Source organism: Fonsecaea pedrosoi, assembly GCF_000835455.1.
Source record: "Fonsecaea pedrosoi CBS 271.37 unplaced genomic scaffold supercont1.3, whole genome shotgun sequence".
NCBI classification, from domain to species: Eukaryota; Fungi; Ascomycota; class Eurotiomycetes; order Chaetothyriales; family Herpotrichiellaceae; genus Fonsecaea; species Fonsecaea pedrosoi.
In genome coordinates, this window is record NW_013550613.1 from 60,060 (window position 1) to 73,905 (window position 13,846).

The following is a 13,846-nucleotide window of genomic DNA, read 5'->3' on the forward strand; positions in this document are numbered from 1 at the left end:
ACGTGCATTGTTTGCTGGTTGGGAGAAACCTTTGCTAGCATGGCGTTGAAAGAGGTCTCTGGTTACTCACTGGGATGTTGCGAACACAGTAGCCAAAGATGCAGTACAGGCTTGTCGTGAACAAACCTGGGGGTGCTTGGGCAATACCCCAGCATGCTATGCACGTCAACAACCACTCATTCAATGTGGTGTCATGGCGGAAAACTTTCAGTGTAAGTCCATAGATATACAGAATGCTTGCATTGTGCACAGAACTGCAAGCAATTACTTTCACTTGGTCCCTTGCAATTGCTCCACAGCAAGACATTGTCCGTTCCACACATATACCCAGCTCGTAGGTATATGTGCACGCCCCAATCCGATCCATATTCTCACGGAGACTAACAGGGCTGTCCTCACGTGGCTGCATCCAGGAAAGACAACTTTGCCGAAACCGATTGCGAGGCTGAGAGCACGAGGCTCGACCGCCAAGTTTGAATGCTTTCGGAGCAGGAGGGGCCTTTCCAACTGTTCGGTATAACTTCCCTCACCGATGTGCGAGATAGTCGACTCAACGACTCAACGCGTGCTGCTTCTTTCTTTCTCTTTCGTTGTCAGGACATTTTGACGTCCTGAACTTCCATACTATCACCTTGCTGAACGTTGAGCGGCATGGACTATTTCGCAATGCAGATGAAGTGACCATTACTTACCCAGAGTCTCTCCCTCTTCCATTATTCTTGGTGCAGACTCAGTCGAGAGGACACGAATCATTTGACGCGGACACTTCTTCTCGATCTGTCGCCCTCTTTCTTCACATCTCTGTCGATCTCATCTGCCTCAATATGGACCCCGCCGCTCAGAATCGGCCCACGCAGCCTGCACCGCAGCAGCAGGCGTCCTTGATCCGTCCCGAGCAAGTCCAGAGACTACCCCAGCTCAACCCGACCCAGAAACAGCAGTTTGAACAAGGCGTGAGGAGGTTCTGGGAAATCTTGAACACCACCCCACAGACGGATCCCAAATACAATGAAGCATACACCAACCTTGTCAAGACTTCGAGCCAACTCATGGCTGGGATGAAACAATGGCAACAACGAAAACAGATGGCACAACAAAACGCAGCACAACAGCAAGCCTCGGCACAGACTCAGACGCAGACACAGGCGCAACCGCAATCGCAGCCGCAACCTCAACCGCAAGGGCAGGTACCGAAAGTCGCAGGCCAACCTGGTCAAGCACAAGCCGGCGCTGGATCTGGTCAGAGCGGAAGTAGCGCGGTACAGTTCGGTCAACTCCTCCCTGAAATTCAACGTAAAGTCAACGAGCAACACTTCTACTACCCTCCAGCAATGACCAAAGGCACCGAGCCTGCTGAACTGTGGTTGCGCGAGGCAAAGGCGAGGCTGGGTCAGGCTTTGCAGAGACTTCAAGTCGCCAAGCAGAAAAGAGCCGAGTTCCAGCGTCAGGCGCAGCAGCGACAGGCAGCAGGGAACCCGTTGACTGCCGCGGAAACGGAGGTTTACAACAACAAGATTTCACAGTGTGACCGGGCAATCAACGAAAGTACCTCATTCATGAAGAAGTTCAACGAACAGCAGGAACAATTTCGAGCCGCGCAACCTCAACACCAATTCTCAAAACAAGCTGTTCCCACTAGTGAAGGAGCAGAAACCACTGCCGCACCTCTGATGCAGCCAGGCGTTCAAGGGCCAACTGCCCACTCCATTAGTAGTGCTGTTTCCGCCGCGCGTAACCAAGCGAACTCCTCACAAGCTCAAGCAGGCAGTCCAACATCATCTGTTCCTCAAGTCGGTCCTAACACTGGCGTCGGCACTTCTCATACTCCCGTTACAGGAACGCAGGCGCAGTTGCCCCAAGCCGTTCAAGGAGACACATCTGCAGGCCCTCGCCCACCTTCCCATCAAGGTCAAACGATGCCTCCTTTGCAACACTCTGCCTCCGCCGGCGTCCATCCTCACCCGCTAAATACCAGCATCAACGGCATCAAGACTGCAACACCTAATATCACCAAGAATTTACAGGTTCCCGAGCCCAAACCCGTCACCATGCCTCCGTCGAGACCAACCTTGACCGGCGGTGCTGGGGTCGGATTGCCTGGACAACTGGCGCAGCCTGCGATCACCGCGTTGCCTGGATACGTGCTGGAATCGAGCGAAGATGGGAGAGTTCTGTCCAAGAAGAAATTGAATGAATTGGTGCGCGAGGTTTGCGGCGCTGGCTCAGAGGAGCAGCTCGAACCTGAAGCCGAAGAGGTAAGCTTGCGCCTGTTTCGATGCAGCTAGTTTTGTGTTGACTATTTTCAGTTGTTCCTCTCAATTGCCGATGACTTTGTCGACGACCTTGTCACAGCAGCGTGTAAGCTTGCAAAGCTCCGCGGGTCGTCAAGCCTCGAACTTCGCGATATTCAAATCATTCTCGAGCGTCAATACAACATTCGTGTGCCAGGATATTCCACCGACGAGATTCGTACTGTACGACGACCACAACCTGCGCCAGGCTGGGCACACAAGATGAGTGCAGTTCAGGCAGCCAAACTTACGGGAGGCGCAAACAGCGCTGCTGCAACTGGCACCAACGGAAAGGAGAACTAAGCATGTCTACTCTAGGACAAGCATGGCGTTACGATTCATGACAATGTTGCCGGCGTTCGAGAGCAGGGCGGTACGACGTGAGCCAATGTGGTCAGGCGCAATGTACACATGGAACCATGGGGGCGGCATGCCTTTTGTACAGTCGGGAAGGCTGGAAGAACAGGCGTCCTGGAGATATGGCGACTCGCTGTCATTGAGACATTATCCGACGTGAGATACCACGTGGAGCTGGAGGTGCAGAGCAAAGGTCTTCATAAGGATGGGTTCCACGGTCCGAAGCTAGCCTCCAAAAGTTTGCGGCTTATCAGTACTGTGTATTGGACATGTTGGCCTTCAAAGGCTGACTACCTAGATACCGAGTTACATTGCTGAAGGAATTATCAATCGTACCAAAGTGGAACGTACCCAAGGCCTCGGCGAGTACACAGACGCCACCTTGGAGCTCTACAAAGTACCTAGCAGATGAAATGAGTCTCAAAGTGCTGCCCAAAACTGGGTCTCTGCCCACCAAGGGCATGGGAGGCTGGGGGTGCTTGTTGCCTTGCCTACCGGGTACTGGTAGTAATAAAGTGTACCTAAAGTCCCTAACTAAGGAAGTATTAGTGGTTGTTGGTGGTGGGTGGTGCCCAAGAGCCCAATAAACAACAGATAGTGTTGCGACGTCATCAGCAGCCCAACTCACTGCCACCCTCAATCCCCTTCCTCTCTGGTGCCTCTTCAACCCACTGTGCCCCCCAATCAATTCGTACTGAAGTAGTGTGATCGTCACAATCCTGCGGCGACTCCTCTGTAAAGACTCTTCATATTGATTGTTGTCCGCTTCTTGACAGGAAATTTTCCTTTCATTTGCTCAGCCATCTCGCCCGGGAGGAATTGAGTGTCGGCGGTCTCTGACCCTCTCGTTCGTTAGCCTCATCCTCCTCAATCACCCGTCTAGGATTACTACCCGAAAATCCCCTTTCAACCAGGGACGTTCACGCCGCAGCTATGTCTAGGTATCGCAGTGACCCTCGCTACTCTGAGGGCAATCTCCCGTATCGTGACCCTGCTCCCCAGAGATGGGATGCCGAGCGGTTTGTGCGTGAACGAGAAGTGCGCGCTCCGGCTCCACCGGTCCTTGATCAACGTCCTCCATACGCCGACTACCCACCCCGCCGTGCTCCCGTCTACGAGGACCAGAGATACTATGAGGAAGACCGCTATGGTCCTCGCGGTGCCAGCGAACGCAAGTACTTTGAGGAGACCGACTACTATGATCCACGAGCGCAACGAGGTCAGATCGTGCCGTACGCTCCTGAACGACCAGCCAGACCTGATCCAATTCCACGACCGGGCATCATCCGCCGTCAGTCGAGCCTGGACACATTCGACCGCAGGCCAGCCAGACGCTTGGACGACTACGACGATGGCCATCGACCGCAACGGGGGCTCCCCCCACGAGAACTGATCCAAGTCCGGCCCCCTTCACCCAGACGGTATCCTCATTACGACGAAAAGTTCTACGAGGACATCCGCGTGCAAGACCCTGACTACTACGGTGATGATGGCTTCAGGGAATATCGAGAGCGCGAATGGGTCAAACGAAGAAGTAGAAACAGCAGCCCTTCTCCGGGGCCCCGTATTTTGAGGGAAGAAGAAATCATTGAAGAACGCAAGGAGGAGATAATTGAGGAGAAGCCATATCCACGGCGAGGCAAGACACGTATGCCAAAAAGACTCGTCCACACTAAAGTGTTGTTTGATCTGGGCTATCCATACTATGAAGAGGTGAGAATGTCTGATTGCCCAGATCAGCATAACAAAACTGACTGTTTGCAGGATGACCGAACCATCATCATTGAGAAGGCGTTAGGTCCCGACAATATCGATGAGATTTTCACGAAGAGCAAGGAATATCGTGAGAGAGAAGGTAAGCTTTTCCCAGTGTCACTTCTCTGTGAACCAGGTATCTGAGAGTTGCAGTAACAACGACTCGGCTCATTGAAGCCCCGCCCAGTATAGCCCCCAGTATCCGCGCACCTAGCGTGCATGGAGGCGAAGTGATCATTGAAAAGACTGAGAAAAGGGAGGAGATCAAGACTGTGCCACTTGCAGACGCACCCCGCTCCGTGCGCGATTGGGATGGCCTTTCCGTCCGGTCTCCGTCCCCCACAAAGTCTCATCGATCACGGTCACGAAGACGGTCGCGCCGTGGATCTTCGCCTGAAGTCTTCAAGGAGACGGTTGTGGAGAAGAAGGAAGTGATCAAGGAAGTCTCTCCGGCACGAACACACCGATCTCACACCACGCACCGCCGAGGTTCGTCTGTCAGCGATGAGACGATCATCGAGCGAAGAATCACTCGAGAAGAAGTCGAAGATTCCAATTCGGTTCATGTCGGGCCGCTTGCACTGGTGGTCGATCGTAAGCCACACCGCAGTGAGCGAGATATCAAGGAAGAAATCCGCAGGCTGGAGGCTGAAAGGCGAGAGTTGAGGCGCGAGAGGCGGTACGAGCGCGAAAGTGGAGAAATTATCAAGATCGAACGAGCCCGTGAAAGATCTCCATCGCCTCGAGGAGAGGTCATCATTGAAAGAAGGGGCGACGAGGTTCTCGAAGTCAAGAAGGATCGGCGAGGTAGGATGTCGTTGATTGTCAAATGAACAAAGTTTTCCTGATTGACCGGCGTTGGACAGGTCGCTCACGCTCGGCTGCCCCAAGCCCGGCAATCATCAAGGCCATGATGGCCACTCTGACCTGAAAAGCACTTCAGGGAAGCGCATACAATTTGGTGTTGGTGAACAGCCCTTCTGAAGAAACTCCAGGGAGGGGACGGGGTACCATTTACATTATCTGCGCCGATGCTTTTACTGGGTTTGGTATGATCGATCTATGACAAGTTTCGAAGCAACTCTGCAAAGTATACGGAATGAGCTTGAGGGTTTGGAAAACGACAGCTGGTATGATACACAGCTATGAACGAATCTCATATGTCAAGTTGTTGGACTGTGGACGGAGGATTCAAGTTCTGAAATTTGGAGATAGACATGAGTTGGATGACTGCGTTACATACCTTCAGTTTTCAATCTCATCTTATAACCACCATTTCAGATGCCTTTGGATGCCAAAGAGATTGATTTTCGTGGGACTGTTTCAGGCTCTCTAGGGGTCATATCCATCCATGTACGGGGTACCTAGTGTATGTGTAGAGAGGACCAAACAAGCTTGTGGGTTGCCGTAGTGAGGCGCACATGTGAGCAGGATTGACCCCCACACGCCCCCGGTGCCCGTCTGGCCGATGTCAGACTGCATCTCATCCGCCTTGTCTCCCTGATAATCCAACAGACAAATTGCCTGCATTGCCCATTAACCACTGCCCTCCATCCATTACCCTTGGTTTCTCTGAGCTACAGTACAGACCTCTCTTGGATCCGTCGTCTCCCGTTGTCGCTGTGGTCTTGAGCAAGTTGTTGCAACCATGGACAAGTTCTCTGCCTTTGGCAAGAATATCAGGTGCGCCCCCCTAATCCCATGTATCCTCGATCAAATAACCCATCCTCGAATTCCCACTGATTGAATGGGTACTATTAGTACGGCATTCAATTCGACAGTTACTCCGTCCTGGCAACGAAGTCAACAGTATCTCAAGGAGCAATTTGGAAATGCTGAAGATAAGGTCCGCATCATCAACAATACTCGATGGCTTAGCGACCTCCGCTGACGAAGAGATTCTCAGACACAACTGCCGGCGGACTACATCGAGCTTGAGAAACGAGTCGATGCTTTGAAGCAAGTCCATCAGAAGCTCCTTGATGTCACGTACGACTCCCATGATCTACGCCGAGATATTCCATTGACAACCGTCTAGCAAGCAATACCAGAATGAAGCCTACGACTACCCTCCCAATATCCGCGAATCCTTCGGTGATCTTGGTCGCAGCATCTCGGAGAAAGTGACGCTGCTCTCCAAAGCCCACAACGCATCCGAAGCAGCAACTGCCTTTACTGCTCCCCCTTCGGCAAAGCCTCAACCCAAGACATTCAATCATGCCATTGCCCGCGCCTCGCTCGCAAGCTCCCAGCTCATCAAACAGTCCAACACCTCGGGGACCGGTGAAGACCCACTTGCAAATGCTTTGGAGAAATACGCGCTTGCGGAAGAAAAACTGGGCGAAGCTCGGTTGGCACAGGATCAGGCCATCCAGTCGCGATTCCTTGCTGGATGGAGCACCACGCTGAACACAAACATTCAATTCGCGACCAAGGCAAGGAAGGCGGTCGAGAACAGTCGTTTGCTGTTGGACAGCACCAAGGCGGCCAAGAAAGGTCAGATTCAGGGTCGCGGCATGAATCCGGATGATGAGACCGCCCTGAGCGAGGATGCCCGTGCGGAGATTGAGGCCAAGGAAGACGAGTTTGTCTCGCAGGTCGAGGAGGCCCAGGGGGTAATGAAGAATGTGAGTCTATCCCATGTATATGACGCCCTGACACCTCGACAAAACTAACCTTTGTAGGTGCTCGATACCCCCGAACCACTCCGCAACCTGGCGGACCTGATTGCTGCGCAACTAGAGTACCACAAAAAGGCGTATGAGATTCTGTCTGAATTGGCCCCAGAGATCGATCAGCTCCAGGTTGAGCAGGAGAGCAACTATCGCAAGAGCAGAGAGGGTGCTTGATCTCACCTCAGAGTCTTTCGCTCATGGGCTTTGTACTTTGTTCCGGTTGCTATTGTGGTGTCTGCAATGGGATGATTGGGGTGGAGGAAACATCGTCCAACTTAAATCCGCATACCAAATGTCATTTGTTGCTGTTGTTGTAACTCGTAAATATTGGTGTTAGACTAGTCCGTTGCTCTCTCGTGGTGACCTGCGCCGATGTGTCAAGGGCTGCCGAAGATTTCCCGCTGGTGACACAACTCGACAGCTTGTGGCGTCTCGCACTGACCTGGTTCGAAGTGCCGCCTTCGTCTTGCTTTTGCTCCACGAATATTAACGACTGCATACGATACAGAGCTGCGTGCCTCCTCAAACAACGGGTCCCATATCCCTCTAGAGACTGGCGCCCTTTCCACAGAACCCCTCTCGACCCTGCACAGTTGACGTGGGCGGTATTCGACGCACTTCGCGATTCGCAGCCCCCGTCTTCACTCTGATCCCTCGAGGACTTGACCCAAGGAATTAAGGACACATACACAAGATGGCAAACGGGTACGTCCACATCATACATGCAAGGAGCCTCTGGGCCCAAGATCTCGTCTTCGCAACCTCGATCCTTTGACACATCCAGCCTGGTAATGGAAGCACGGGAGATGATAACCACTGGGCATGAGGACAAGAGAAGCTGAGCCTTACAAAATGAGGAGGCTACAGCTCAGGGATATGTGGGATTCATCACGAAGGCTCTGGCTCCTACATCTAGAGTGCGGCGGCGTGAAACCTGTTGTTTGGTCGGAGCGAGATGACTTTCTGACTGCCTGCAACCCTGGTCATTGTGGTCATTCTGAGAAGGAGACCTCCTCAACCCTCGTGTCCTCTTTCCTCATGTTCCGCCACACATCTCGACTTCTCCTTGCTCTAGTAGCTTCTCCAATTGGACTTCCCGGTGGCGTAAAGAATGAAGTCAGTCTCGAGCTGACCTATGGTCTCTTCTGGCAGGTGGTCTATCCTCATCGGTCTGATCGTCATCGTCGTCCTCAGCGTCGCGGCCTGGTTCCTGAGCCCAAAGGGTGAAAATCAAACGTATGTACTCAATTTCTTTACATGGATCAACTCACACCGCTATGTCGGTATCGAGTTTGACCTACGTCACGAAGCCAATCACCCCTTGAGTTGTTCAGAATGCTTGCCCTCGAGTTCGAAGCTGGTTGATCGTCAAATACTGACTTTCTATTCTCTAGGATATGGAGAAGTACCCTCATTCTGAGCTTTGCAAGTTGTTATATCATGTGGGGTACGTACGATGTTTGTTCTTCCGTGCACTACTCCTGATCATCGCTCCTTGTTCTACTTTCCCGCACCAATACCATGACCTGGAACCCCCGGGTCTCTACAAGCCCGCCTGGTGTTGACAACTCCATGTTCTTTGGCCAACACCTCTTCTCATGATGCGCTCCGCTGACTGCCTGTGGCGATGCAGCAATTACCTTCTTCGCGCAATGGCATCCCTTGATCGAGCCGCGGATGGCTAAGTTGAGGCATGGATATGCTGGGGGGAGTTGAGCAGAATTGCGCTTCAAGGGGGATTTCTTCGCTGTCGAGGACGAATAGATTTGTGCCTGTCTCGAAAAGCAGCATAAGAAACGGAAAGATGAAACCCTAAGCGGGATGAATGTTTGCACGTTCGTGGTTCTTGCGGTATTAAAGTGAATGAAAGTCCCATGTATAAGATACTATCTTCGTGTGCGCTAGGCGGGTTACCATGAGCCGCACATGCTATTGACAGTGCAACTTGGATTGGGCACCCAAGGCTCCCTGGGCATCAAAACAAGACCTTGCCACCAGGTTGTCTAGCACGTAATAAGGGTTCAGAGAAGCACAATCGGACATTCGACCCATGATACGCCCAATGTAGGTAGGAAGACGCTCGTGGTGTTACAACAGCTATGTACAATACAAACAATGTGTCCTACCAGAAAAGTATTCTTGAACGCGGCCCCTAGAAGCAAGAAGAGCAAAACCCGGCGAAAGATACTGTGCAACAACATAGCGGCGTTGCTCCGTCCTCGAATATCTAGCATGCCACGGCATTTCGTTTACCCGCGAGTCAATGATGGTCGCCCTGGCTGGAACAAGGACCAACGAGTTGCCTGGCCTGGAGGTTGGACTACCTTTGATGTTGCAGACTCGGCTCTCCAGCGTAGTGCGGCGCTGATTCATCCTTCATTTTTGTTTTCCGTCTCACCCTGCCTAGCTTGGTCTTCTTCAACGTTGAGGTCATCTGTAGTCTCCAGAACCGAGATTTTCACCTCGTCAGCTGGAGATCCAAGCTCCCCGTTCCCTGTCTTGGGTTCGTCTCCGCCCTCGTTGACCTTGGAATCCTTATCCTTCGGGCCAACAGGTGATGGTGGCTCCGCCCTGATTGGACTCATGCCCTCATTATCCTCGTCACTTTTGTCGTCGCCATGCCCTGCGCTCTCGCTGGAGGCCGCTTCTATCCCGTGCGTTGCCGCCGCTCTGTCAACGGGCGGACTTTGCTTCTCTGAGTCAATGGAATTTTCATCATCCAAATCATAGATATGTCCCAGTATTGCCCCAAGCACGTCACTTCCACTCGTCCTGATCGAGCCACCGGAAGGCGACGTGATTTTGTGACCTCCTTCCTCTTGGAACGGATTGGTTGTCTGCTCTATCGGGGTTTCTACTTTCGCTTGTTCATCTTTCGCATTCGCAGTGGCTGCACTGTCGGCCGTCTTAACACTGGCGTCTCCACTTCCCATTGTAGAAGTTGACTCGAGATTTTGGGAAATCATATGCGTGGAGATTGGGTCGACATCTTCTGTTGTACCGGTGGGTGTGGGATCCTCTGGAGCACGAGGCTCGTATTTTGGCACCGAGGAGGTAATGTCAAGCTTTGGTAGGTGGCGCTCGGGGGAGATACCTTTACTTCTGTCCATCCCTGAGTCATTCCCCGTCGAAGAGACACCCCTTTCCGAATTTGCAATGACGTTTAGTGTCTCCCCCGATTGAGATGGTGAAGATTGGTTCTTCGGTGCCACTTCATTGCTTTTCGGGTGCTCTTCCTCCTCTTCCTGGCCTTCGGCGATGGTGGCAACATGGCTCCCGGTGCTTGGGGTGTGTTTGTGTCTCCGTGTTGTTGCGCCCGTGCTGACTGTTGTAGGTGCAGTCGGCGTCGTGGTGTCTGATAACGTGGATCCAGCAGATGGATCATCCAACGCGGAACCCCCTGCAGTGTCTCTTACTAGTATTTGTGGTCGTAGGGGCCCCTCACGTTCAACAGGAGCTTCGTGAATTCCTTCAGCTTCAGCTGGAATCGTATAGCTGTCCTCGGGGATGAGATGATATTCATCACAAACGACTTTGAAGAGCACGTACAACCCGTACGTGGCTTCGACAGACCAAAAGACATCACGATGCTGAAACCAAGCGTGGGCAAATATACGGTACACTCTTCGAAAGATATTGGTCAATTGTCGCATGCTTTGCATGACGTTTCCTGCTTCCGAACCAAGCGCCAACCGCGAGGGGAAATGCTTCGGACTGGTCAGAACGTTCGCGGCCCAGTCGAGAGTATGGTTACAATAGTCGATGGCACAGCATGATTTGGGTGGTTCGTGTACCGCACAGAGATACTGCCATTCGCTGGCGCGCATTTCAGGACACGTCTGAGCAGAACACGGCGGGTTGTCGTTCATTAAGAATATTGAGACGATATTGGCTTTTTGAGTGAGAAATCGACAGAGTTCATACAGCCACAGGTTCCTGTCCACAGATTCGCTGTCGTTGATATGAGGTGGTGTGGCGAGCTGTAGCGCTGACTCCTTCGTGATTGGGACGGTGTGTGTAGACTCTGGTGTGTGGGTGAGGTGAGCGTAGAGGGATTTGAGGTGTTCTTGAAGTTGAAATGGCGAGTCGAGCTGGCTCAGTGGAACCAGAGGCGGTCCCAAAGCCATATCTGCAGCTTTTGTTCCCGGCCTAATCCTCCTTGCTGCTCCTTCATCTGGTTTTGACGTCGCATCAAGTGATAATTCTTTGGAGAGGTCAACACCTGGGCTTTTAGGGCCGAACTGGACCTCCGGTATTGGTGGAGGAGATGGTAGCCGTGGGGAGCTGGACGGCGAGACGCCAGACCTCGAGGGTGTAACAGCAGTCATTGTGTATGTGGAGGGCCAAAGGCACCGTTGAAGGTCGAGCGTATATGATGGTGACCTCGTCGCTTATTCCCCGGAAGCGGTCGTCTCTTTACTCTGGGAGGCGGATACCTATGTCCTCGAGTAGTGCGTTTCTGCCAGGTGAGGAGCTTTTTGAGCTTCTTTCATGGCCCCTAATCGTGAGCAGTCCTCTCCGTCGGTGGTAGGAAAGGCGCAAAGGGCTGAGGGCAATGCGGTCGCGTGGTCGCAGAGTGGCGCTTAACGGCGGTGCTCTTGATCAACTGAAAATACCGTGGCTCTCATAGCCAGCTCAGGAAATACGGCGCGAGACAAGAGTTTGGGAGGAGATGAGTGCGCTTCGGGTACCTGGGGTTGGTGGTGTGTTTTGTAGGTATCCTGAGATGCTTGTAGATAGCTCCATGGTGAGCCCGACCAAGGTGTACGCAGGAGCACCGTTTCGGATGAGTTGCCTATTTGTGAAAGAATAAGGTTTGAGATCGACAAGCGGTCGGGCGCTAAACCTTAAAAGCTAAAACTTTCTCCCTCGGTTGATATTCCTCATCTGTACGTCGACAGGGAGCACAGCCCGCAGAGGCATTTTGGGTGCCGCAAGGTATGATGAAACGCGCAGAGGGAGAGGGTTCTAATCGCCTAAAACTTTCACATAATTGGGATCAGCGTAGTGCTTGTTAATCGCAGGGCAACACATAGACATGGATGATGAAGAAATCCCTGATCTGGTCGACGTTTCTCACTCGGATGGCACCACCACCACTTTACAAGACGGCCCGGACAAAAAAGTGCCCATCACCATCATCACGGGTATGAACGCTCCTTGAGAAGACTTATGCGCGGCCTCCACTGACAGGAGAACCTGCAGGCTACTTGGGCGCCGGAAAGACAACTTTGCTCAACTATATATTAACAGCGGAGCACGGCAAAAAAATAGCAGTCATTTTAAATGGCATGTGGAAGTCCCCTCTCACCCCTTGGGATGCCCTGAACGACCAACCCTATCCTGCCCATTCCTTGACCTGCAATCCTTGATTTTGATTTTGATTGCTAACGTCCTTGCGAGGCCTGCAGAGTTTGGAAACACCACAGATATTGAAAAGTCCCTGACTGTCACTCAGAACCATCAGGCCACAACAGAATGGATACCGTTGGCCAACGGGTGTATCTGTTGCAGCGTCAAGGATTCTGGAGTGGCAGCTCTGGAATCCCTCGTGGAGCGTCAGAAGGACTTTGACTACATCCTGCTCGAAACCACGGGTGTTGCGGATCCAGGGAATATCGCTCCTATGTTTTGGCTCGATGAAGGACTAGGCAGCAGTATCTATCTGGACGGCATCGTCACAGTGGTTGACGCGAAAAACATACTCAAAAGCCTTGATGAGGCTGCGCCAGAAGAATTACCGCAATCCGAGACCGCAGGTCACGATCACAGCCTCCCTCTGCTCACAACTGCTCATCTTCAAATTTCTCACGCAGATGTGATTATCCTCAATAAGACAGATCTTGTCTCTCCGGCGCAACTTTCAGCTGTTCAGGCCAGAATTGCCTCTATTAACAGTCTAGCACAAATAGTCCCAACAATACACTCTCGTGTCACAGATCTCAGTGGCACCATCCTTGATTTGAAAGCGTACTCAACCTTCCCCTCCGGCTCCGCCACATCCGATGCCAGCGACAAGACCATCCCCGACTTCGCCTCCAAAGGTCATTCGCACCTAGATCCCACGCTCTCCACAGCCACATTCACCTTGCCTCCTTTTGATCCACAAAAGCTACATCTTCTGTCAGGCTGGCTGGAAGCACTGCTCTGGGATGCCGAGGAGTCGCAGCAGGGGAGAGAGCGACAGTACGAAATTCATAGAACGAAAGGGTTGGTCAAGTGTACTGATGGCAGTGCTAGGGTTGTTCAGGGGGTTAGGGAGATTTTTGAGATCATTGACCTGCCACACTCCGAGACTGGTGGTGGCTCGCTGGCCACAGAAGCCGGAGAAGAAGTGGCGGCGGAAGAAGGCAAGATCGTGTTTATTGGGAGGAATCTGGATCTGATAACTGGCTTGAAGCTTGATGAGCACGACGACTCCGCTTGATGTGCGAGGTGAAATACAGAAAAGGTTCAGCATTTCGGTCGGTGGAAGTCTTAGATACTATGTCATATCGTGTCATAAAATGATATAGAGTACTGTGTCGCCTCTCTGGTATTATCGAAGTTTGAAATCTGCAAGCACCTCGCATTCTTCCGTTGAAACCGCAGGAGAGAAGCAACTCCTGAGAGGCATCTAGCTTTGCCTTGATGTATTGTTCAGCATCCTCGATGCCCCAATCCAAAACGGAATTGATACAGATCAGTCCATCGTGCTGAGACAAAAAAAGCTCCCCTGCTCATCTGGTCAAGCATGTGCTCGCCGCTGAATTGGTTTGGTTTCGCAAC

At 52.2% G+C, this 13,846-nt stretch overlaps 5 protein-coding genes across 5 annotated transcripts; 4 read left to right on the forward strand and 1 right to left on the reverse strand.

Moving 5' to 3' along the window:
* Nucleotides 1-824: 824 nt before the first annotated feature.
* On the forward strand, nt 825-2,594 carry Z517_03888 (uncharacterized protein; the record flags this gene model as incomplete). The annotated part of the gene is made up of 2 exons (XM_013429219.1): nt 825-2,255; nt 2,307-2,594. 2 exons carry the CDS (start codon nt 825-827, stop codon nt 2,592-2,594), a joined length of 1,719 nt encoding a protein of 572 aa, XP_013284673.1.
* A 987-nt stretch (nt 2,595-3,581) lies between these two features.
* Nucleotides 3,582-5,236, forward strand: Z517_03889 (uncharacterized protein; the record flags this gene model as incomplete). Its single annotated transcript, XM_013429220.1, has 3 exons — nt 3,582-4,361; nt 4,413-4,503; nt 4,557-5,236. 3 exons carry the CDS (start codon nt 3,582-3,584, stop codon nt 5,234-5,236), a joined length of 1,551 nt encoding a protein of 516 aa, XP_013284674.1.
* Nucleotides 5,237-6,051: 815 nt separating this feature from the next.
* Z517_03890 (uncharacterized protein) lies at nt 6,052-7,252 on the forward strand (the record flags this gene model as incomplete). The annotated part of the gene is made up of 5 exons (XM_013429221.1): nt 6,052-6,086; nt 6,165-6,249; nt 6,310-6,392; nt 6,442-7,030; nt 7,088-7,252. 5 exons carry the CDS (start codon nt 6,052-6,054, stop codon nt 7,250-7,252), a joined length of 957 nt encoding a protein of 318 aa, XP_013284675.1.
* Nucleotides 7,253-9,447: 2,195 nt separating this feature from the next.
* On the reverse strand, nt 9,448-11,406 carry Z517_03891 (uncharacterized protein; the record flags this gene model as incomplete). The annotated part of the gene is made up of 1 exon (XM_013429222.1): nt 9,448-11,406. One exon carries the CDS (start codon nt 11,404-11,406, stop codon nt 9,448-9,450), a length of 1,959 nt encoding a protein of 652 aa, XP_013284676.1.
* A 710-nt stretch (nt 11,407-12,116) lies between these two features.
* Nucleotides 12,117-13,505, forward strand: Z517_03892 (uncharacterized protein; the record flags this gene model as incomplete). The annotated part of the gene is made up of 2 exons (XM_013429223.1): nt 12,117-12,225; nt 12,490-13,505. 2 exons carry the CDS (start codon nt 12,117-12,119, stop codon nt 13,503-13,505), a joined length of 1,125 nt encoding a protein of 374 aa, XP_013284677.1.
* Between the last annotated feature and the right edge of the window lie 341 nt (nt 13,506-13,846).